Source organism: Acipenser ruthenus, chromosome 10 (assembly GCF_902713425.1).
Source record: "Acipenser ruthenus chromosome 10, fAciRut3.2 maternal haplotype, whole genome shotgun sequence".
In the NCBI taxonomy this organism is placed as follows: domain Eukaryota; kingdom Metazoa; phylum Chordata; class Actinopteri; order Acipenseriformes; family Acipenseridae; genus Acipenser; species Acipenser ruthenus.
Window position 1 is genome coordinate 51,715,756 of NC_081198.1, and position 25,743 is coordinate 51,741,498.

Below are 25,743 nucleotides of genomic sequence, written 5' to 3' on the forward strand. Positions count from 1 at the left end.
GTACTGGCCACAGACCCATTGTAACCAATTGAATTAAAGATGGCAAGCATTCTGCATTCTGATTCCCAAGGAAATACCCCCCAAATGCCTAATACACAGGTCCAGGAAATAGATCGCATGTTTAAAAAACAACCAAGCTGAACAGTTAGTATTGTACACAAATTATCAATGATAACAGTTAAGAACAAGATCTACTCTTGCTCTGTAATATTTCTTTTTTTCATATATTTTTGTAGCAAAATCCAATCTGACCAGGTGTTGTAGGGTACTGTAAAACTAAATGATACACTTTCATAGCAGAATAAGAAATACAATTACCAGATGTGATTATATATCCTTTACTGGTTTCCTCAGACTCTCACCATCATTCATCTTTTAAAATTATATGCATTTACCTAAATGAAATTAATTAAAGATGCTGTTTCCCCCTTTAAAAGCTCTTGAGAATGCAATCCGCGTGAGTAAACATGCGAGTGCTGCTGAGCCCTGCTGATCCAGAGAAATGGCAGGTGCTGCATTTGGGCTGCCTGCTCTGTGGATCTCTGACACACAGTGCAAGAGCCCCATCCCACACCAGGTCCACAGAGAGATGACATCACCGACACTGGATTGATTCTGCCTGGGCGCTGATGCGGAGGGTCTACCACATTCACAGATCAATAAATCATTTACAGTGCATTACGTAAGGGATGGCCAATCCCAGACCAGAAGATGTCTGTGTGCTAGAAAAAGGGTTTAACTCTCTGACCTAACCATCACACAGAGGAACTCTGTTGTTCTGCAGCAGGCAGCACCTTGAAATGCTGTGGACTCTATTGCTGAATCTGCTGTAATTCTCTGCATACAGAACTTTGGTTCCAGATTAAGTATCAGGCTTGAGAAATGATTTTTGTTTGAAATATTTTGGAAATGAATGCAGCGCTCTGTGTTTCCAAATGAAATCAGCATTAACAAAACCTAAAGTCATTTCTCTGCTGAGGGTGAAGGCTGACTTAATTAGCCCTATAATCTGCCCCATCATAATATTGTTTCTTAAATATTATGGGTAAAAAAGTCGTCTTTTTTTTCATCCATACAGTTTTTAAAAAGGGGTGCCCAAGTGTGCAGAAAACCAGACTCACACTGCTAATTCTGCTCCCCATCACCACCACACACACAGCAGTATACTAAAACAAAACAATGACGGCACATCATATGTGATAGGCCCTGACAGCACAACACAGGTACCCGAAGCCACAGACTAAACGTTTGCAGTGTTACAACAAACATTAAATCACATAAACTAGCTTAGATCTGGCACAATTTACAAGAGCTAGAAGTACTACTTGATGTCACACTGGAGAAAAAAAATCAGACATAATAATAATAATAATAATAATAATAATAATAATAATAATAATAATAATAATAATAATAATATATAATGACCTCTGCTGCTGCAACAGTGTTTGCCACTCCTCCTATTTGGCATATGAACAGCATCTACTGGCATACAGGGATGCTCTCAAGTCTGCTAGATCCAATTGAGGGTGGCAGAAGTAATTCTAGAACCTTGTTCTCCACCATTAATAAATTACTTGATCCAACAAAAAACTCTGTTCTGTTTTCTACTGAACAGTGGAATTAATTGTTACTCTTCTTTCAGGAAAAGAATTGTAACATTAACAACCAGTTTCTAGCTTTCCCCTGTTTAACTACTGCTGCACGCCTGCGGGCTTGACTGTAAGCTGCCCAGAGCTGCGTTGTCCTCCGACGCTGTAGCTCTGGGCTGGCTGCAGAGTGAAAAGAAGCGGTCGGCTGATGGCACACGCTTCAGAGAACAGCTCGTGTTCGTCTTCGCCACTCCCGAGTCAGCGCAGTGGTGGTAGTGCTGAGCTGAGCCTAAATGCAATTGGACATTCCAAATTGGGAGAAAAACGGGGTAAAATTAATTGGCGACTACTGAATAAAAAAATTAAAAAAAAGAAATATAACTAGTGTGTCATTCTTTCATCTGCGTAACATTGCCTGGTTAGGATCATTTTTGTCCTCATCTTCTGCTGAGAAATCATCTCATGAATGGACTACTGCAATGCTCTGTTGTCTGGGGTTACTGTTAAAGTTCTCAATAGGCTTCAGTATGTGCAGAATTCTGCAGCCCAGGTTTGAACTCATACCTCTTCTTGTGAGCACATACCACCTGTTCTGTATAAACTGCACTGGCTCCCTGTGAGGTATCAGGTTGACTACAGAATTCTGCTCCTTACCTATAAGGACTTAAATGGTGCTGCCCCTGTTTATTTGAGGGTTCTATTGCAAGACTACATTCCAGCGCGCAATTTAAGATCCATGGATGCCGGGTGTCTTATTCAACCTGGGACTAGGCTCCGTACTATGGGAGACCGAGCTTTTTGTAGTGCTGCCCTGCGACTATGGAACATGCTGCCCAGATCTATTCGAGATTCTGAGTCTGTGGATATTTTTAAATCTCGCTTAAAGACGCACCTTTTTAAGATAGCTTTTGCTGATTTATTTTAACTTTTGATTTCTTTTATTGAACTGATATTTCATCTGTACCTTTGTGTGTTGTATGTTTGTATTGTTGTTCTTGTACAGTGTTTTGGGTCTGAGAAAAGCGCTCTACAAATAAAATGTATTATTATTATTATTATTATTGTTATTATTATTATAGGCTATGTTTGACAACATTTTTTTAAAAAAAAACAAAATTCTTGACATCTTACCGCAGCCTACTGTATAAATAAGCCGCAACATTTTATGTGGAGGCATGCCAGCTGATATATACAAACTCGATATTCATGAATATCCTGATTGAATTCTATATCTGTTCTAACTGGTACTGTATTATTGTAGTGTGTAGTATAACACACAGGCTACTGCATAACGGTCTTCAATAATATAGCGCATAGCTTGACTCGGAGTCTGGGGTTTTGAATATGAGTTTACTGTTATAGAACCCTTGCTCAGTCACTGTTTTAACATTCTTTATTAACCGCGTTATTTATTATTGGGTATATCATACTGCGTCCCGGTGACTCACCTAATTCTTCTGTTTACTAGCAGTCAGCTGCGGTTCCGTCACTGAAAGCGGTCCCTCCAGCCACCGGATAAACATTGATTCTCAAATAAAAGGTCCGCTATTGATCGTGACAGCAAACCTGAGCTGCGGTGTAAAGGGTGGCACTCCTTTTGCTTCTGCAGGCTACACTGCTGTATTTAAACTGCATCGAAATGTACTGTGTCCAAAATACTGCAGTGTTTAAATATGTGGTGCTAGAGCTGAATTCAGAGGTGAAAACAGCACACTTAACTTTCTACATACTGTGCTGTCAGGAACACACCGTGTCCTATATGTACTAATGTAGCGCTCTGCAGTGGATAACTGGACTGTACTATTTATTGTATACATTTTTTAAATTGGGCTACTTGAAATGTCTGAATATCCCCAATTAAAGTAAGTAAATAAATAAATAAATAAATAAATAAATAAAATAAATAAATGCACACGAAAATTCCTTTCCTAACCACTACAACATAAGTTAGTTGATTCCATGGTTACAACGCATATAGTTTGCATGGAAATCAAAATCTTGCAATAACTAAAGAACAGGTGATGCCACTTCAACAGCATTATCTGACAGTGACTACCTATTGCTAAAAGTTGCCACTCAATCTATTTAATTTTTTTCTTCCAATAAGTAGCATTGAAAGCAGTTCCAGTTTTGTTGTACTGTTGTGACATTCACTTTAGTAAATAATAATAACAAGCAACAGAATTTCAATGAGATCTAGAGTCTGCAGGTTTAGTTTGAATGTTTGCAGAAAGTGGGAGACTGGCTGTCCAAGGAGTCCAATAACGAATCCATTGAATGTCACTGACTGCTCTTCCACCCTTCCAGAACTCTTCTGTAAAGGTGCTGAAACTTGCCAAGCAAGCCCAGGAACTCGAGATTCTTTGTATGCAGTGCATAATTACACTGTGTAACTTTTTTTTTTTTTTTTTTTTTTGGTTCCTGGGTAGTAAGTGTTATTTCCTAATTGCTTATGCCTCAAAAGTATAGAAAATGGCTATTATTCCCCACAAACTTTGCTTTTGTGACCAGGACAGTGATATTTTGAAATTTACCTATTTTCCAGAACATTCCAGATAGATTCAGTGCTGAGTAAACTTGGAGTAACTTCTAGAACTTTCCAGTAATATAAATAGTAGTATAAATACAGGGGCCTTAAGCCCACCAGTTCAGTTTAGTTCCAGCTGCCTAAGTGGATACATATCTGCATTTTTCTGAGATGGCATCAAGGTCATAGGAGACTTCAAAATGGTGGCATTCCTGATGGGTCTCCAAGGCGGTTTTACCAAGTTTCCCTGCTATCTTTGCCTTTGGGACAGCAGGGACACCAAGGCGCACTGCCACAGGCGGGACTGGCCACAGCGGACCGAGTTCTCTGTGGGAAGGAACAACGTCAAGTGGGAGCCACTGGTGGACCCCCGGAAGGTGCTGATGCCACCACTGCACATCAAATTGGGCCTTATGAAACAATTTGTCAGAAATCTAGATAAGGAGTCGGCAGCCTTCAAGTACCTTCAAGACTTCTTCCCTAAGCTGTCTGAGGCAAAGGTCAAAGCCGGTGTCTTCGTCGGACCACAGATAAAGAAGATCCTGGAGTGCAATGAATTCCCCAAGAAGCTCAGTAGTAAGGAGAAAGCGGCTTGGAACAGCCTTGTCGCAGTGGTTCAGGGCTTCCTGGGCAATCACAAGGCCGAAAACTATGTGGAGCTGGTTGAGACTCTGGTGAAGAACTACGGCACAATAGGCTGTAGGATGTCCCTCAAAGTCCATATCCTTGATGCTCATCTTGATAAATTCAAGGAGAACATGGGAGCATACTCGGAGGAGCAAGGCGAGCGCTTCCACCAGGATATACTGGACTTTGAACGCCGCTACCAAGGACAGTATAACGAGAACATGATGGGAGACTACATTTGGGGGCTGATTCGTGAAAGTGATTTACAGTATAATCGTAAATCTCGAAAAACTACTCACTTCTAAATCTTTTGTAGTCATTTTTGTATTACTTTAGTATAAATACATGTTAATTTGGATTCATATGTTGTTTTTTTCTGACTTTATGTGAACGAAAAGGCACAAATTCGCCCGTTTTCTCATTGGAAATAGGTAAATTTCAAAATATCACTGTCCTGGTCACAAAAGCAAAGTTTATGGGGAATAATAGCCATTTTCTATACTTTTGAGACATAAGCAATTAGGAAATAACACTTACTACCCAGGAACAAAAAATGTGTTACATAGTGTTATCATTCTCCCCACGCAGCGCTGCCCCTACAGGTGAGAGAAGGTAATGGTATATAATCTGTATTAACATCCTCCCCAGTCAGGCCCAACCCCTTGCACAGTCGTTAAGACGCATGCTTGGGGAGTGAGGTAGATGTTATGCTCCCAGGCTCTGGCTGATCATGATTGGCAATACTGCCAGACAGAAGGGTCTGTCTTCTGCCAAAAACCATTAAAAAAAGCATGTTGCTTTTTGCCAAATGAGGATCCTTTGAAAACTTTCTTTTCATGGATAGCACTAGCTTTGGGTGAAATAATCTGACTGTTTTATTGGTATTATTTTTCAGTTGATCACTTCTTTGACAGGTCGGGTCTTTATTCTGCTCCTCAAGGCGGATGAGAAGCATGCTTCGGTTCCATTGGCTGCTTTTGTCTTATGTTGGTTCGGCTTGTGTTTCATCATTCCTTCCCATTAGCAAACAGAGACGGAGATACAGCTACTTGAGTCTAACACAGATGATTGTTTACTGGAGCGCACTTAGATCCCAACACAAATCCACAAGTAGAGAGGGAGGGAGGGGGTAGATTCACTGGGGGTTGTTGTGGGGGTGAGGGTATTCATCCTCAACCCTTTCCCACCACCTGCCCACTCAGTTCCCACTAAGCAATATATACATATATATATATATATATATATATATATATATATATATATATATATATATATATATATATATATATATATAAATACGTAAATACAAAAAATGAAGCCACTCTCCACTAATGGGATTATCACAGCTTGAACACCCAAGTTTCATTGCCTTGGCTCCACAGTAAGAAAAACATTATTCAAACTTCATTCAGGTTACAGAGAGGAGGCAGAGTAATTATCCCGGGCTGGGGAGGTGGGCAGGAGAAGGACCCCCCACCCCCACCCTCCCCCCTCTTATTCATTGTCTTAGTTTGTTTAAAAACCCTTACTAATGAAGGGGTGGACAGAGGGGTGGGGGCTTAGCTAATTGCCCCAAATAAGTTCCTTTCTGGAACATTGTTAGGGGATAGTGGCTTTATGAGTGCCAGCTGTAATCTTGTGGATACCGTATTGTTCCTGACCTACATAAAATTGCATGTGAACCCCCTGAAATGCTAATCTGTCCTACAAATCCCTTGCCTTTGTGTTAAGAGTCAATTAAGGGAGTCAATAGTTAACGCTGCCATTGAAAGGGAGGAGTGCGGGTAAGTGTCTACTTTTTATTTAAAGTATTAGGCTGTCCAAGAAGTTTTAGTAAAAAAAAAAAAAAAATACTGTTTGAGACAAGTATTTGTTTAGAGCAAGGGATTTACACTGATGGTTGTGCACACACCAGACTATGGAAGATTTACATTGATGGTTATGCACACAGCAGACTATGGAAGATTTACATTGATGGTTATGCACACACCAGACTGGAAGATTTACATTGATGGTTATGCACACACCAGACTATGGAAGATTTACATTGATGGTTGTGCACACACCAGACTATGGAAGATTTACATTGATGGTTATGCACACACCAGACTATGGAAGATTTACATTGATGGTTATGCACACACCAGACTATGGAAGATTTACATTGATGGTTATGCACACACCAGACTATGGAAGATTTACATTGATGGTTGTGCACACACCAGACTATGGAAGATTTACATTGATGGTTGTGCACACACCAGACTATGGAAGATTTACATTGATGGTTATGCACACACCAGACTATGGAAGATTTACATTGATGGTTGTGCACACACCAGACTATGGAAGATTTACATTGATGGTTATGCACACACCAGACTATGGAAGATTTACATTGATGGTTGTGCACACAGCAGACTATGGAAGATTTACATTGATGGTTGTGCACACACCAGACTATGGAAGATTTACATTGATGGTTGTGCACACACCAGACTATGGAAGATTTACATTGAAACCAGGGAAGTGGACAATGCGCAGATGCTATTTCACCTCTTGTAATTATTATTATTATTATTTATATCTTAGCAGATGCCCGCTTTGTTTTCGTAATTCTGAATGTTTCAAACCCGGAATTCAGGTAGTTCTGTAACATGAACTGTCTTTGTTTTCTAACTCATTTCAGAACACAATCCTCAAAACGTTTAGCACTAACGTTTTGAAAGGCATTTTCTATTATGCAAAGATTTTGATTTTGTTTGTCTTTTCATGTAAAGACACAAGTGAGATACAACCTGGGCACACTGCAGGCTGCATTTACCTTCATGCAAACTGCAGCACCAGTTTGACAGATCAAATTTCTGAATTGTTTGGTCAATGGCTGGAGGAGTAGGGCCCCCTAGTGGCTGACTAGGGGCATACACAACAGCCAGCGCATGGACAAAGACTTTCTCATGCTGGACTTGCATGGCAGAAATGTATGTGGTGTGCAATGGACAAGCTGCTGTAATCCCAGCGAATGACTGTGATACTGTATAGCAGTACTGTATGTTTCTTTCATATGACATGGTTTTAATCACATTTACGCTGATAGGTTGACAAAGACAATACATCTTGGTTGTCAGAAAGCAAACATTGGTAGGTGTTCTTTGTTAATCCAAAAATGATCTGTACTCACTGGGTATTCAGGGAACCTAGCTACTGTAGGATACAGGTGAACCATGCAGGGCAATGGGCAATGAATATAATTAGCATACCGTCACTAGAATAGGAGGGGTTCGCTTTAAAATGATCTTCAAGCTAACACTGATCATCAGATGTGGATATCAAAGCAACAGCCTGCACGGCAGCTGCTCATATGGAAACGCATAAGGGAAGAGTGAGTGTTTGAATGACGGGAGGTAACTGGACTTTGGATATCTCAGCTTGTGGACAATGGAAGTGCACTGAGGGAAAAGCTACTGTTCCCTGTATATCTAATGGAACTTTTCAAACTGCAGTAAGCATGGCACAAGTTTCCTGTGCAGACAAGCCCAGAATAGAGCATGATTCCACTGTGGCTGTCAGTTCTTATGGCAACACAGCCCCTTTGAGCAGATATACAGCATCTATACATCGGGCCTGGTTTGCTTCTGTAAGTAAGGGAACTATAGTCTTCTTTTTCATATAGATGTAAATAAAATCAATGGGCGCAATACATGAAACTTAGTAGCTGGTATTGAAGGGGGATAAACACACAAAAAGTACACATTTTGGTAATGCTTAACAGTTTATAATAGGAAGTAAGACATCGGATTCAAACCATGCAATTAGGGTCTTGGAGGAACACTGTACATCGTGAAACACAAACACACAGTGCCCCCCTTTCACTGGGAACAAGATGAGTAAAGATGAGGAGCAGTTCTGGGACTGAAGCATGCAGGATGTCACGTAATTGTTCAAAAAATGTCCTTTTTTTTGCTCTGTTTTTGATTATACACCCTTCCACTGATTACTATATTATTGTGCTTAAAGAAAGCAGCTCCTTTCATCTGGCCAGGGCTTCATGTGCTCTACAGCACAAAAGACATGAAACCTCTGTTAGATTCTCTTTTGATGGAGAGAACGATTATTTGTCTCCATGGTAACGTTCCATCCACGAGAAGCCTGAGTGTTCCGAGGCAAGGTGCCTGTCTGCTCTTGTACAAAGTTGGTGTAAAGACCCCCTGCAAGGAGCCGAATGCTCACCAGTACTGGGGTTCTGTTAAGTACCTGCAAACCTAACCCTCTCAATTAACATAGCACTGCAGTGTGGTTGTCAGTGCAGGGCTGTAATGCTAGTGCTTTCTCATGGACTGTGAGGGACACTGACACTGGCTGCAGTCAGACACATAACTCTCTGTGCTTTCCATGTCATCCAGTCATGGGCCTTGCTCAAGCAGAGACTACCAGATGTGTTTGACCACTAGACAGCAGATCTCTCTCGTGGTATGTTGTAAGCACATTTTGTGTGTGTGTGCAGGAATAAAACAAGCAAAATGTTAAGTGAATAAATTGGGCATATTGGACGAGATATCAATTTGACCTGATCTGTGACATGTCAGTGGTTTACTCCTGCTGGAAACACTATAATATCCAGTTGTTCTGTTGTTTCCCTTCAGTTCCCAATGTTTTCAAGGCTTGCGCCATGCCCAGTGCCAACCCGATACCTTCCAGCGTGTAGCAACAGTTGCCATGGATAGGATTCATCTTTAAAAGCTTCTACCTGTTCTGTTCATAGTTCAGCTCATCAGAGCAATCAGCTGGATTAAAAATAGAAATCGTAGCCCACATCCACTAATGATCCAGCCTTTCAACAGCACAATGATCTCAATGCAGCTCGGACTAGGAAATGAGACTCCTTTTCTTACTTGGTAAAATCCAATTACTTTTGGACAATAGCAGCTGCATAAAAGCTTTGATACTTATTAAGACAGATTGCTTCCACTTTCCTCTGTTAGTGACTTTAAAAATAAAAAAAAAATCAGCCAATTGGTTATGGTCTCTAGACCACAAAGCTCACAATGTAAGGTATATTTTTTATTTATGATCGCGGTCTCAGTATAGTGCAGACACGTACAGTATGAAGAGTGCGTTCTTTGTGAATGGTGCTTTACCCTTTTGCCCAACATTGTTCTTATAATTAAAAGGAATTTCCAGTTTTTTTTTTTAGTTTTTTTTTTATTACTTTAGATACAGTATCTGTTTAATTTCATCACATGCATTCACCTTGTATACAGTACAATTGATTGGAGCACACTAATCTTGTGTGGAACGCACAAATCTTGTGTGCATTATGTAATGCATTTTGTATGGCTCGAGATGTTACAAATTTACTGAGCCAATTAAAAATACAGATGCTACAGCACACGATACATGGTGCAGTGGCTGTTGTGCTGTTTCAGCTAGCAGCTGCACTGGTTACCTGGTTTGGTTTTTTTTGAGGTGCCCATGTGTTATCACTGGACTTTGGCTAACTGTGCCTGGGGACAATGCAGGTGGCATTTCAGCACTGTGAAAACAGATGCTGTTTCCTATATATCTAGTGGAATATTTAACACTGCTGCATTGTATTTTGCATAACCTCTGGAACACGGGTCAATCCAGGAAGCATGGTATAAACATAATCACATTGCCAGCTGGTGAGCTCCCCCTTGTGGTAAACTGAGACACGTGCAGCTTTCCTTTAATCATCCAGGTATTGTACAATAAAGCATGACGTTTTCCCCACGATTAATGGATTAATTCAGGAATATCAGATTTAATATTCATACGCCACACACTTTTTTTTTTCTATAAAATTCTCAAAAACTAGTATTGAAAAGCCACTAGTAGGCAACATGTGCTTATTAGATACGATGCCGGTATTAAATACATCTTCCATACAATAAGCAAGTGCATCTTACACACGTACAGATTTTAGTTTTTAGCTTACACATAAAGTGGCAACGATCATTATAGGAAAAAAGGTAACTCAAAATCAGACCATAGGGAAAATAAACATGGGTGAATTGTTTTATTTTCAAGCTTGAGAGTTTACGAGTTAACAGTTTCAACTAGGGTTTAATTTCCTCTATCCACGTAACTAGAACGACTTGAAAGAACATACTTGAGATCCATTTTTAAAATGAAAACAATCAACCCTTTATTCTAATTGAAAGGAGACCAGGCTATTCTGCTGTAATACAGAAATCCAGCGTATTACCAAAGGAAATCTTTAAGATCAATGAACAAACATAAACAGCATCGATTCACAACTAACCAGAGAAGCTGCTTTACAGGGTCTCCACAGTGTGTCAAAGAATACCGTTTCAGATGTTAGAAATGATCAGTATTGTTTGGGAGGGGCAAAGGGAAAAATCACAAAATAATACAAAAACTGCAGCATATAAACATGTTACAATGTTTCAATGTAGTAAAATGTAGTTTTTAAAATTCTGACCCATACAAAAAACGACAGTCCCAAACAGCTGTTTAGCACAGCTATTTTAAAAGTGGGCCTTCTGTCCCAGTTATGATACTTGCAACATAGGTAGAAAACTTTTGAATTGTTTGCCAAAAAGGCAATAGGCTGCTGCTCTTCATATTGTAGTTTATATACTTTTACAGTGAGGCGGAAATGAGGAAAGAAAACATACATGGCTAACAGTTGCCTTGTGTAGAGTACTGTTAGATTTAGCATCCTAATAGAGCCATACTCTCTATCATGATCGTAAAAGGTAATGTAACAGTATTGTTTAGAAACAATTATTAATGATTTTCTTACTGTAACCAAACAAGAGTTAAGGGTGGCGTGGTTCTTATTCAACACTGGCCATTTCATAAATATTAGAAAAGGACGGTTTTGTTTAAATCACAAGAAACATACAGAAACAACAGTATGTAGATGTATATTTATACATTCTCCAGTGTTCCGGGGGGGGGGGGGGTTCCGAGGGGGTGTTCCAGGGGGGTGTTCCGGGGCGGTCTCAACAGTATGTAGATGTATATTTATACATTCTCCAGTGTTCCGGGGGGGGGGGGGGGGTTCCGAGGGGGTGTTCCAGGGGGGTGTTCCGGGGCGGTCTCAACAGTATGTAGATGTATATTTATACATTCTCCAGTGTTCCGGGGGGGGGGGTTCCGAGGGGGTGTTCCGGGGGGGTGTTCCAGGGCGGTCTCAACAGTATGTAGATGTATATTTATACATTCTCCAGTGTTCCAGGGGGGGTTTCCGAGGGGGTGTTCCGGGGGGGTGTTCCGGGGCGGTCTCAACAGTATGTAGATGTATATTTATACATTCTCCAGTGTTCCGGGGGGGGGTGTTCCGGGGCGGTCTCAACAGTATGTAGATGTATATTTATACATTCTCCAGTGTTCCGGGGGGGGGGGGTTCCGAGGGGGTGTTCCGGGGGGGTGTTCCAGGGCGGTCTCAACAGTATGTAGATGTATATTTATACATTCTCCAGTGTTCCAGGGGGGGGTTTCCGAGGGGGTGTTCCGGGGGGGTGTTCTGGGGCGGTCTCACAGTCTGGGCTGGGAGGTCAGTTTCACCTTCAGGTTCTCTGCTAGCTTGTCCAGGAACTCAAAGGTGTTCAAGTAATCAGAATGCTGCACACTGCAGAGAGAAGGAATGCGATCTGTTAATGACCCGAATCACACAACAGCATCAGAAGGTTCAAGAGGAGTTCAAGATACAGAAAGAAGATCAAGGACCAGTCACACCTGATGGGGGTTAACTGACAAGTATGTATGTAGGTAGGTAGGTATAAATGTGTGTGTGTGTGTATTAGTGGTGTGCTGTTATTCATTACTCCTACTTGCTTTTTCAGCAGGTATTCAATAAATCGATTAACGTCTTGATTTCAAAACAAGGAAATCAGCCCTTCACTTAGTTTACAATTGAGTAACAATGGCAATTGAAGTGTTTTAAAAGCTGATTGGAGTATTATTACCCTCTCATCCAGGGCACTGAGATGTTTACTGCAGTACTGGCGTTTCTGAGGCTGTAAGCTTCTCGTGTTTGAATCAACACATTCATGAATCAATTTACTGAATACCTGCTGAAAAAGCTTATGAGGAACAGCACACCCCTAATATACATACACACCATACACTGTATATATTAAAGGATGGCTCATTGAAAAGGGAATAGAGAAAATATAAACACTGGCGCACTTACTTGGGCAGTCCCTTAATGCACGCTGCCAGATCTTTAGTCATGAAGCCGGATTCAATGGTCTCTATGCAGACCTCCTCCAGGGCAGTGGCAAAGGTGTGCAGCTCTGCATTCTTATCAAGCTTAGCTCTGTGAGCCAGCCCTCGGGTCCAGGCAAAGATCGACGCTGCAGGACGAAAAAACGCCCATTCATTTCATGTATTATATCTTAGTGCTGGGGCATGTTCTGATATATATATATCATTTAAATATTCATTCATTTTTCAAAAAGTAGTAAAAGCCATTATATTGCTCAGAACGCAGGCAGAGACAGCATAGTGCGCCTTTATTTTACAGCAAGACGTTACACTATGTAACACAGTAGAAAAATATCCCAGGAGTAAAGAATACGTTGTGTAGGACTTACTTTACTCCAGTGAATGAACTACAAAACAAAGAATGCCAAACAGCAGTTCAAGTTAAATGGTGTTTTGTTTATTCCCGAAATAAATAGCACATAAAGCGGACAACGCATTTCATTTATTTTTTACTTTTTTTTTCATTCCTTGCATTGCCGTTTCTTCACAGTAAATGGTGGCCATAGACATGTTTTCATAAAGTAATAATATGAGGTTTACTTGTGTCTTTTTGTAGCTGAACAAGCAAATGAAAACTGAAATTGAACTTTAAACACTTCAAATAAAACAAACGTGGAAATGGCATTGTAAAACAAAGGGGAAAAAACTCACAATTTTGGTTCTTTTATTACATTCCACATAACAAAGTCGCAAAATATATATATATAATATGTACAGTCTATATAAAAACCACTACACAACATTTCCAGAAAGCTGGGCACCGTAAAGTGAGGCATTTCAGAATGACGTGCTTGCCTTTTTTCTGTCCCATGAGATTCTGGCTCGCTCTAAAGCAGCACAACACTTTTTTGACACAGATGGCTTTCCATAGAGATCACTATGGGTACATGCATAATCTGGTTTGTTTACTTTTTGCTGTGTAAAACATTTAAATCGAGGCTCAAAAGCTGCTGTGTTGATCCTGTGTTTTGTTTTATTAATCTCGCATATCACACAGAGCTCTTTTTCATTTGCCATTTTTGAAACTGTCGCGCAACATCTGGTGAATAAGTGCAAGGTATTTTTATCATTTCAAGTGAATACAAACACCTCATTTGTATATCTGAATACATTCGTGTCACAAAGACGGCTGCAGTGGGTGACGTCAGACCAGAAACAGGAAGTAACACATAGAGACTTGGGGTTTTGATGAAGCTGAGCACTTGGTTGTGCTCAGCATTTAATAAACAAAATATGAGAACACAAAAACAGGACATGGCACTGGTAGCCAAAATAAACAGACAAACAAAACGGACTACACAGACAAACATGGTGAACTTCTATTTTTCTTACAATTATCACAATTACCTCCGTCTCCAGTCCCGTTCTCCACTCACCGAACACACAACCCCGGGTTAGTGAAATAATGCTGTTTTTATGCAGTTGTACCGAGACTCGATTGCTAGTCAATCATTCAATTGGAATCTCGGTACAACTGCACGTGAATTAATTAAGTGCAATCCTGTGACACACATTATACACATTTTATCTGCACGTGAAGTGATGTGCAATCCTCGTGCCTAACTACAATTATACAATTTAAATACTCGTGCTGCACACACCCATTTATATCCCGTGCAGCCATCGCTATACACCAACGTTTACACACAACACGTAACATATAAACATAAACTACGCACAAGGGCGTGGCCACATTGCCACAATTCGTCAAAAATATTTGTTCGAATATTCGGATATTTGCCTCAGCACTATATATATATATATATATATATATATATATATATATATATATATATATGAAATAAAAAAGTAAAGTTCAACACTTTACAAAAAGATGAACATAACATGAATGACTTGCAATTAGTAGTTTTAGAAGAAATACAATTAGATAATGTACAATACTGACGAATAAAGGAAATTAACTGGATAAATAGACTCAATACCACGATGCCTGAAGGTTTAAATAGAAAGGAACAGTAGATTGTTATTATGTAATACATTACATCACAAGCACATTAATAGATTTAAATAGAAATAAGTGAGTGTGGTTACCATGGCATCCAAAGCCTAGAAGTACCTCCACTGTTTGTTTTCAAACACACTTTCCCTTGATAAAGGCATGTTAAACATACCGAACAGCTGGCCACACTCACCAATGGGGTTGGTGGAGGTCTCTTTGCCTTGCTGGTGCATGCGGTAGTGCCGTGTCACAGTGCCGTGAGCTGCTTCTGCTTCCACAGTCTTTCCATCCGGGCAGATCAGCACACTGGTCATCATTCCCAGAGAGCCATAGCCTGGAGGTTTCCAAAACGACTCAGATTATTTATCTGCAGCCAATCAGGTGCCCCTACTCTCCCATTTCTTCTTCTTCTTGCACTCAAATAATGTATTGGACGTTCATGTTATGAAAACGTACATTTAGATTTTGCATTTAGTTTACTGCAGGGAGGGAAATAAGACTCCTACTGCGTAGCACTGTGATCCATTCGTACCTTGATCCATAAGTCTCTCCTGATCTTGTTACCTATACACTGTGGCTAATCAATCTTGTACAATATTGAAATCTGGCATGGGTGAAACGGCTATGCAATAGGAGTCCTATGTCCATCCCTGTACTGTAGGAATACTGTAAGTACAAATGACCATCCCTCCCGGTAATACATTTCAGATTATTTATATGATCTCTAAAGACTCTTTGACACTTCAGTACCCTGAGCGACAGAGTCAGACTGCACATCTCCATCGTAGTTCTTGCAGGCCCAGATAAAGCCTCCTTCAGACTTCATAGCCTGCGCCACCATGTCATCGATCAGTCTGTGCTCGTACCAGATCCCCTTCGCTTCAAACTGGGACTTGTATTCCCTGCAACGAACCAATGGATGAAACTTAACAGGAATTAGCCACAGTACACCAGTGCAGCGGCTCAGAAACAGGACTGGCATTAAATCTCAGGTAAAAAGAGACCTGTATCTGCAAAATGCAATGTATTTTCTGATAAACCTGACCACAGTATCATACTTTTCGTAGATCTCCTGGAAGATGTCCTTGAAGCGGCCGTCGTATTGCTTCAGGATGGTGTTCTTGGTGCTCAGGTAGAGGGGCCAGCTCTTGGTCAGGGCCATCTGGAACGAGCTGTGTGCAAAATCTCTGATGGACGGGTCCACGTTGAACATGCCCAGAGCTACACCACCGCACTCTGCAGAGCAGCAACATAGAGAAAATCAGTCTACACTGTGAGCAATCCATCACAGAAACTACCTGCAATAGGTACAAAAGCAGAAAGATGGATCCGGGCAACATTACATTGCAATGGTAGCCCCTGACATTGATACTGTATAAGTGGAAAACAAAAAGAAACGGAACGTCTCAGCTAAAACGTACTCTCACAACTGCATTAAAATGCAAGACAATACTCAGAATACAAAAATGTGAAAGTACTCTTAGGTGAACATGGATTGAGGGTTCATGACTAAGGCCCGATTTCACGGGCTGCACGGAAATCGTGAAATTAGCCCAATACCGTGATTTTTACAATATTCTTAAGAAATAAAAATTATTTCATAATTATTTTTATTTCATACAAAAAAAATCACATTAACGAAACTACAGCTCTGCTATGTGCCTGTGTGTAATATTCGCCATGCACACAGTGCTGTGCAGTGATTATGTCATGTCACTATATGCAATCTAAGCAGGAAATTAAAACACTACACACTGTAAATAAGAAAATGGATGTCTCTAAAAGGCTAAAAATGTGTCTGCAGCAGATCACGTAAAGCAGAATCCAGAGTTTTACACAGCGATGGAGGTAAGCTCTTCTGTACGTCCTGCAACGTTACTGTAGATCACTACCGAAACTTGTCTGTTGACAGGCATTTAGAGTCACCGAAAAGAGAAAGGCGGAAATCCAGAGCAGTACAGTGACTGCTTTACTTGCAAAGAAACAAAAAAAACGGTGACTTCCATATTCCAAAAGTCCACTTATTGACATGACAGAGGCCACTGTTTGCGCAAATATCCCTTCTGAAAAATTGGACAATTCTTCAGAGTGTAGCAAATGGTGGAGCGATTCATTCATCAGCCCAGCTGAGACGTGAATACTTACCTAAAGTTTAAAAAAAAATAACAATCTGTACACGTAATTTATTTTACATTTCAGTGCATATTCGGCGAAATACGATACTTTACCCGTGACGCTGCCGTGAATTTGAAAGAAAATTTCCGCGATTTTCACAGGGCCTTATTCATGATGAAAGGCAGGACAAATCTTCCATGGATTATTTTTTTACTGAAGAATTCAATTCTCTCTGCTGTGGAAAGTGACCTTACCTTCGAAATCATGCACAAGGTATGTGACTGGCTGGCTGCCACTCTTCGGGGTGTATATCATTTCAACTCTTCCTGGGCCGGGGACCACGAAGTCTGTAGCTCTGTACTGAGGAGAACAAAGCAAGCACGCTCACTATCTTATCTGGTCTGGTCCCAGGGAACCACCTTCTTCAACTCTGTTTATCTGTACGGCGAGACATCACATGAACCCTGCAATAGCATTTCAACTGTGTAAAAAAATGAGTTCATATTCAATTCGTAATAGCAGAGTAAAGTGGTTTGTTAGGATTTATTTATGAATCCAGTGCTAGCGCTCTCTTGCTTTATATGTCACCAGAAACCCTCGATAGCATTACAGCTTTATTATGCACACCTGGGTGTACATTATTCCTTATGTAATGCACACATACAGACCACCTGATCTAATGCTGATAACGGGAGTGATCCTGTGTTGCTTGAAAACGCTTCCTCGTGTATTCTGCGCTTTGGACCTTTGACATGGTACGGACACTTATTTTTTGGTTACTCATGAAAATCCAGAGAGGCTAATCATGTTCTGTCCACAGTCTAAAGTACATCATAATTAATAAGTAACTATAGCCCTTTGCTCAGAAACTGTAAAGACTGCAGTAACAACCATAACCCTTTTCAACTAGAAGCCACGTGTAACCGTGTCAGAAAGATACAGTTACTGTATGAAGGGACACCAATTATATGAAGGCCTTTCTGATCCAGCTGCTGGGAATCCTGCAGCAATCAGCAAGAAGGAAAGGGCAGCATGCATCTTGCTGCCCTGTGACTGCCATGATGATGCATTAATGGCACCATCTATAGCAGTAATAACTGCTGGGATTCGCATATCAAGGTGCTAGCCAGCAAATTACCTTCCAGATGAAAGGATACTGGGCGTACCATCTGGGAAGGCGAATGCTTCTTTGCAAAAGATTCAGCACAATTGATGCCCCTAGCATTTCACTGCAGTTTTTAAACAAGAATCCCCACCCACCTGGTCCCCAAAAGCATGACGGCCGATAATGATGGGTTTGAGCCAGCCGGGGACCAGCCGTGGGATGTTCTTGCAGATGATCGCCTCCCTGAACACGGTCCCCCCCAGGATGTTACGAATCGTCCCGTTGGGCGACTTCCACATCTTCTTCAGCTTGAACTCCTCCACCCTCTTCTCGTCTGGGGTGATGGTGGCGCACTTGATCCCCACGTTGTACTTCCTGACGGCTTCGGCTGCTTCCACTGTGACCCGGTCATCAGTGGCATCTCTGTTCTCCATTCCCAGGTCATAGCTGTAAAACAGTAGGAGCGAAAAGCATCAGCATCCAGTATGATGGAAAAGTTGATGACCGTGACATATATGACATAGGTACAGAATAACATTGAATAACAGATGGCAATTAAACTTTAACCACAATCTGATAAGCGATTTTCCAGATCTTAGCAAAAAACATAAGTATGTATAAATATAAAGACGGATGGATGTACAGACAGACAGACAGACATGAAAATCAATAACGCATGCTAAATAAAGTTAATACCAAGCGTTTTTCCAGATTGTAAAGTGTGACATACGTATGCAACACTGCCTCCAATATATCTCTGTGGATTTCACCCCCTGCAAGGTGTAACTATATAATAGTGCTGACAGAGACACTGGGATTTGTTACTTAATTGTTTATTATTATTAAGCATGCACAAATCATCTATAAATGCAAAGCATTTAAATCAGGAGAGGTAGCTATAAATGTGTACAATGTAAGAATTAAGGGCCCCACAAGTCAGAGATCATCGATAAATTGTGTTAAAGAATGTTGAAATGTGTATGTGCAAGCGCTTTCAAAGACCTTATCACTGCAGTCCTACCCAGTCACACTGCTCCACTGTTCAGATAAGCCCCACCCCTCACCCTTCACCCAGTTCCCCTTCTCTTCACAAGCATGACTTGAACAATGGCTTCCAAGGCTTACATATCAGACTGCACAAGCTTTACCATGCTGTCCAGTCACGCATACAGATATGATTTGTTTGGTGTTTAAGGGCTGGGTTTAGCAAGGAGCGTTGGTTTAACATGCCAGCAGGACTTCACACACAGCAGATATCGCTTTTTGTTTTGTCAAGCAATTTTAGGCAGTATCTGCATAAATGTCCATTGTGACGATAATGCAGAGTAGCTTATAAACATTAAGGGCTGGTTTCACAGACCCCGATAAGCACTAATCTTGGACTACCTAATGTTACTTTAGGTCCAAGACTTTAGTGCTAACCAGGGTTTGTGAATCCAGTCTCAGAGCTATAATCAAGAATCAATAAATGGTGTCAGTAAGGCTACTTCTGATCACCCAATGTCATTGTAACGTCTGTGCTCTACACACGTGTATTGTATTAAGAAGAGAAGGCTGGCTGGTTGGGGCACACAGATGATTTCTGACAATAAAAAGCAATCTGTATATATTTTACAGTATTTCCATGGGCTGTCATGTGATACCAGGCACCCCACTGGAAAGGCAGTAGTTGAGTTAATGACAAGCAGCAAAGGCATTGCAGGCTCCATGTCAGTGACAGTCACAGTTACCTGTGTAGGTCCATCTCCACATAGGGCAGGATGAGTTTGTCCTTAATCAAGTCCCAGATAACTCTTGTCATCTCATCTCCCTGCATTTCAACCACTGAACCGGCCTTGATTTTTGGTGACATTTTAGAAACTGAAAAAAAAAAATAATAATAATTTGAATGATAACAAGCTTGTGTTCCTTTAGCTAAAATTAATACCGGGGGTGCTGAGAGTGCTGAGCCACAGAATACCAGGGGTGCTGAGAGTGCTGAGCCACTGAATACCGGAGGTGCTGAGCCACTGAATACCAGGGGTGCTGAGAGTGCTGAGCCACAGAATACCAGGGGTGCTGAGAGTGCTGAGCCACAGAATACCGGAGGTGCTGAGCCACAGAATACCAGGGGTGCTGAGAGTGCTGAGCCACAGAATACCAGGGGTGCTGAGAGTGCTGAGCCACTGAATACCGGGGGTGCTGAGCCACTGAATACCAGGGGTGCTGAGAGTGCTGAGCACTGCATACCGGAGGTGCTGAGAGTGCTGAGCCACTGAATACCAGGGGTGCTGAGAGTGCTGAGCACTGCATACCGGAGGTGCTGAGAGTGCTGAGCCACTGAATACCGGAGGTGCTGAGCCACTGAATACCGGAGGTGCTGAGAGTGCTGAGCCACTGAATACCGGGGGTGCTGAGCCACTGAATACCAGGGGTGCTGAGAGTGCTGAGCACTGCATACCGGAGGTGCTGAGAGTGCTGAGCCACTGAATACCGGAGGTGCTGAGCCACTGAATACCGGGGGTGCTGAGAGTGCTGAGCCACTGAATACCGGGGGTGCTGAGTCACTGAATACCGGTGGTGCTGATAGTGCTGAGCACTGAATACCCGGGGTGCTGAGCCACTGAATACCAGGGGTGCTGAGAGTGCTGAGCACTGCATACCGGAGGTGCTGAGAGTGCTGAGCCACTGAATACCGGAGGTGCTGAGCCACTGAATACCGGAGGTGCTGAGCCACTGAATACCGGGGGTGCTGAGAGTGCTGAGCCACTGAATACCAGGGATGCTGAGCCACTGGATACCAGGGGTGCTGAGAGTGCTGATACACTGAATACCAGGGGTGCTGAGAGTGCTGATACACTGAATACCAGGGGTGCTGAGCACTGCATACCGGAGGTGCTGAGAGTGCTGAGCACTGCATACCGGAGGTGCTGAGAGTGCTGAGCCACTGAATACCGGAGGTGCTGAGAGTGCTGAGCCACTGAATACCGGAGGTGCTGAGAGTGCTGAGCCACTGAATACCTGAGGTGCTGAGAGTGCTGAGCCACTGAATACCAGGGGTGCTGAGAGTGCTGAGCACTGAATACCGGGGGTGCTGAATGGCTTGTCACTGAGATCCCAGTGCTGAGAGGCTTGCGAGTGTGTGCAGGCATTGCTGAGTACATTACATTGATCTGCGGCTCTGTTAGGAGGAGGACCCCAACCCGATGGGGTCGACCTGATCTAGATGGGGGTGTAGTTTGGGTTATTTTAGCCCCATTTTTATTCATCAGATCAGGATCGGGTTCGAGTTAAGTGAATTTTCTGCATTGTGATGGGGTCATTTGGAAGACAACCCCACCCCGAACATGAAAAGATTTGGGGATTCTAAAATGTTTAATTAAATAGATGAGGGTGTATTTTGGGTTGGGGTCCTAACAGATCCACAGATCAATGCAATGTACTCAGCGCTGCTGGTGTTCTGAAAATCTGTGCTCCTTGGAAATCTGAGCTACTTGGAAATCTGAGCTACTTGCACAAACTATGAATGCGTGATTCCCTTTTTGTTTTTGCGAACACACCCACCAAAATTTGAGCTACCATTTTCAGCGTTAACAAAATTGAGTTTAACGAGTAAATTCATTCATGTATACATTTCATTACAACTGTTGTATTCTTCGTAGAAAAAACTTGGTTAATTAAGTTATCTGTTTCATTATGTATACTTGGTTGTATCCGTTGTGTAATAATATAAAGTCAAGACACTTGGTCAACACGGGTCCTTTCTGCCTTGTATGTTTTTAATATATATTAAAAACATACAATTTCAAATCACAGAGAGTATAACGTTGTCTCTCTTTCTCTCTCTCTCTCTCTTTATATATATATATATATATATATATATATATATATATATATATATATATATATATATATATTAAGAGTTTTAGAGTTATTCTTGGCTCACTGATGAGACCAAGTCTCAGGCAGTAATTGTGCGTGCTGCGCTTATTCATTAAATAATTTATATAAACTATGCAATGCAAATATTTTTAAATAGCATGGTTGCACAGATAACCATGAATAAACTGAAATAAAAGAGGATAGATAGCGTCTTGCTTTGTTTCAATTTGGCAAATTTGTCAACACTACTGTTTTAAAGATCGCTCATCTCCAGTACAATTATTCAGAGAAAGTATATTCGTAACTAAATCTACTACGGTGTTTCCCTTGTCTGGTGAAATCAAAAAATATACAAAGAGAAAATTAAATTCTAAATACTGAAATGTATTGTTTTTCTCAATAACAGTCTGCGAAATTCAGTGCTTACCAGGCATATTAACACCCCGCCTCTGCTCACGAATGATTGGACAGCTGTCAGATCTTTCACTTTCCCATTGGCTACTCACTCGCCTTCAATTTTCATGCAAAATACCGTCAACGGCCTCTGCTTGCTTATGATTGGACAGCTGCGTAAAGCTTGGCAGATATTTGACTGTCCTCTTGGTTAAACTTATTGTCAGTTTATGTTCCACCCAGCTAACTTATGATTGGGTTACCGCGGAGAAAATGCAGATATTCAATTGGTTGATCGTATCGCAGAGACCCTTCAGTACGTACATGCACAGCATAAGTGAGCAGCACTGTCAACAGACAGCTGTGACGCTTTTTGTTGGATAACGTGTTTAAAGCAATTTATTTTCGCACATTATGACCCGCCAGAAATGTGTTCACGACCCATTTAAGAACAGCTGCCTGGCTTCCCGGGCATGAATTTGACCGCAGGCAGCACTTTGAGGACCACTGGTCTAGATGAAGACATTTCTGAGTCAACATAAACTCCTAGGTGTTTTTCATTGACTCCTTCTTCAATTTCAGTATCTCCCATATGGTTTTTATAATGCATATTTTGATTGCCTGCTTGCAGTACCTTACGCTTTTCTCTATTAAATGTCATTTGCCATGTGTCTGCACAGTTCTGAATGCTGTCTCGATCATTTTGAATGACCTTTGCTGCTGCAACAGTGTTTGCCACTCCTCCTATTTTTGTGTCGTCTGCAAATTTAACAAGTTTGCTTACTATACCAGAATCTAAATCATTAATGTAGATTAGGAATAGCAGAGGACCTAATACTGATCCCTGTGGTACTCCACTGGTTACCTCGCTCCATTTTGAGGTTTCTCCTCTAATCAGTACTTTCTGTTTATTATTATTATTATTATTAATTTCTTAGCAGACGCCCTTATCCAGGGCGACTTACAATCGCAGGCAAATACATTTCAAGTGTTACAATAGAAGTAATACAATAAGAGCAAGAAATACAATAATTTTTGTTCAAGTGTTTTCTACATGTTAACCACTCCCTAATCGATGTGCATGCATTTCCTTGAATCCCTACTGCGTTCAGTTTGGGAATTAATCTTTTATGCAGGACTTTGTCAAAAGCTTTCTGGAAATCTAAATAAACCATGTCGTATGCTTTGCAGTTATCCATTGTTATGCATTCTCGAGAAAATCAAGCAGGTTAGTTAGACACGATCTCCCTTTCCTAAAACCATGCTGACTGTCTCCCAGGATACTGTTACCATAGGTAATTTTCCATTTTTGATCTTATTATAGTTTCCATAAGTTTACATATAATAGAAGGCTCCACATGAGCTGCCCGGGCTTTAATGGGTTAAAACCTGTACATTTTATTTAAAACTCAAGTTAGCCCATTTTGAACTGTCATTTCTGCCTCTTCAAATGACATACCTATTGTTCAATTGAGGCAGAGGGGAGGCGCTATTAGATGAATCAGTTAATTTCTGCTACCGGGAGCCCATTTTGAGGGGGAGGCGCAGTTTTCAGCACACTGGCACACTGGCAAGCCTCTCGGTCCTGGGATGAGTGCCAAGCCGCTCAGCACTCTCAGCACTTCCTGTAGCAGTGGCTCGGCACTCAAAATGCTCCAGCTCCTACTGACTCTACAAAAGCATGAAGTTAAGCGACCAATCAGGTTAGACGAGTAGTTGTGAAACCATACAATACATACAGTAAGTGACAGACAAAAAAAATCGACAGGCTGAGTTGGAAACACTGTTACTGTAAAAACCGCATTTATAATTATGATTGACATAATCGACCGAGAAGCCCAGCTACCGATATTCAATGCAACGGAGACTCTAAAGAAAAACGAACTTGTCTGTATATAAACAAATATTTTTAAAAACATATATATATATATAAGGTCACGTATTTGGTACTGTATTCAAATTGCAATTATGTCTGGAACCTGGAAATGTTTTTTTCAAATGATTGTTTTATAAAATCGTGCCATAAGCAGAGTACAATAATATATGTTAATAACACATGATCGCCCTACCTTTGCAAAACTGTGTTTTGTAGAATAAGGTGAAAATTGAAGTCGAATGTATGCAGAAGTCCGATTGCCACTGACACCTCAAACAACCGTGTAAACCGGTTGCTTTAACCAGGGCGTCTACCTCCTTGAGTGATGTTTGCACCGCCCACCCCACCGAGTGCGTTTAACCAATCAGGGAGGGCAAGGATCAATGGGTACGTCCCACCTCAGACGTGGTCGCCATAGAAATGACAGGGCTATGAGGAGGGGTCGTTGTTTTTATTCTTCCAGGAGGAGGGTACAAGGAGACTCGTATGAGCTGAGCTAAGGAGGAGACTGTGTCAAATATTACAGAAAATAAAGAGCGGGGCTTCCTGTTTACGCTTTTTAAAGGAATATTTTTTTATTTTAGTAACGTTATGTCGTATTTAAAATGTGATCCCATGATGATCACGCACTGAATTCAAGGACATTGACATGCAATTAATTAGATTACGGTACTTTTTAAAGTAGTTACTAAGGACGGTGTAACATAGCCTACCGGTACACGTTTACTTATTGTATGTGTGCCCCTGCTTATAACCAGATTCAAGATAGACTTACCTAGACGGCTAGACGAAACCATATTCGCAAAGAGAAAGGCTTTTAAAAAATGATTTCCCAGGCGATCCAAACCGTGAACTAGGCCGTGTCCACATTAGAGTAAAAAAGTCGACAACCGAGTTCACAACCGATTTACCTGAACCCGAGCCCAACAGCGTCAGAGCGTCCCGACTGCCGTAATGAATCGGGGTCAGTTAACCCCACTATTGTTGTAAAAACACTGCTGTGGATGACTGTATCGCAGAAACCCTGGAATCTGTACACGTTCTTCTTTCTTCCCCCCCCCCCCCCCTGGTAAATGATGTTTATTTCCATTGAACACGGGAGCAGAGCGGAGGAGCTACGTGTGGATAAGTAATCACAAGGGGAATAATTCGTATGGGGGAAAACAATGCCCACTCCATGGTAAATAAATTAGATGGGCATTTGCACAAGGGAATATCTGGGGCTGATAAGGCGTTCTTTAATTTAATTAAAAGTCGAAATAAAGACCTTTAACTTGCTAATATGTGATGTGATCTTAGATCATTTAAAAAGGGTTTTGGACACATTTTAAGTTTTCTGTACTACAGTATATTGGCATATCTGACAGTACCGATGGAATATTATGACAAGAATCACTCCTCCTGTATTTTAATTCGGTCTTCTCTTTATTC

At 41.3% G+C, this 25,743-nt stretch overlaps 2 protein-coding genes across 6 annotated transcripts in view; both read right to left on the bottom strand.

The window, feature by feature from the left end:
• The window catches only part of LOC117400877 (pleckstrin homology domain-containing family M member 3-like), a 57,276-nt gene extending 54,123 nt beyond the window's left edge, over positions 1 to 3,153 (bottom strand). The window contains exon 1 of one of the 2 annotated variants that reach the window (XM_034001219.3): positions 3,041 to 3,153. The gene's annotated coding sequence lies outside the window, so the exon portion shown is untranslated. Of the gene's footprint in view, positions 1 to 395; positions 952 to 3,040 lie in introns of those variants that run through there. The other variant, XM_059032572.1, reaches the window with a different exon arrangement.
• Positions 3,154 to 10,768: 7,615 nt separating this feature from the next.
• Positions 10,769 to 25,294, bottom strand: LOC117412620 (isocitrate dehydrogenase [NADP] cytoplasmic-like). Of its 4 annotated transcripts, XM_059032575.1 has the most exons (10): positions 24,506 to 24,629; positions 23,896 to 24,107; positions 19,913 to 20,042; positions 18,338 to 18,629; positions 17,332 to 17,437; positions 16,021 to 16,198; positions 15,713 to 15,864; positions 15,156 to 15,296; positions 12,929 to 13,091; positions 10,769 to 12,364 (listed from the first exon to the last, which is right to left on the bottom strand). In XM_059032575.1, the coding sequence occupies exons 3-10, from the start codon at positions 20,032 to 20,034 to the stop codon at positions 12,271 to 12,273; spliced, it is 1,248 nt and encodes a 415-aa protein (XP_058888558.1). In that variant the 5' UTR covers positions 20,035 to 20,042; positions 23,896 to 24,107; positions 24,506 to 24,629; the 3' UTR covers positions 10,769 to 12,270. The 4 variants fall into 4 exon arrangements, with proteins under 4 accessions (XP_058888558.1, XP_058888556.1, XP_058888557.1 ...); XM_059032573.1 differs by lacking the exons at positions 23,896 to 24,107; positions 24,506 to 24,629 and adding an exon at positions 25,088 to 25,294; XM_059032574.1 differs by lacking the exon at positions 23,896 to 24,107 and having other exon boundaries at positions 24,506 to 24,640.
• Positions 25,295 to 25,743: the final 449 nt, after the last annotated feature.

Excerpts from the sequence above, each read along its gene's own strand:
- LOC117412620 (XM_059032573.1), bottom strand. The coding sequence starts at position 25,109 with ATGGTTTCGTCTAGCCGTCTAG. Across the intron at positions 17,438-18,337 it reads GTCATGCTTTTGGGGACCAG|TACAGAGCTACAGACTTCGT; the intron begins GTGGGTGGGGAT and ends TGTTCTCCTCAG. Across the intron at positions 16,199-17,331 it reads CCTTGTGCATGATTTCGAAG|AGTGCGGTGGTGTAGCTCTG; the intron begins GTAAGGTCACTT and ends GCTGCTCTGCAG.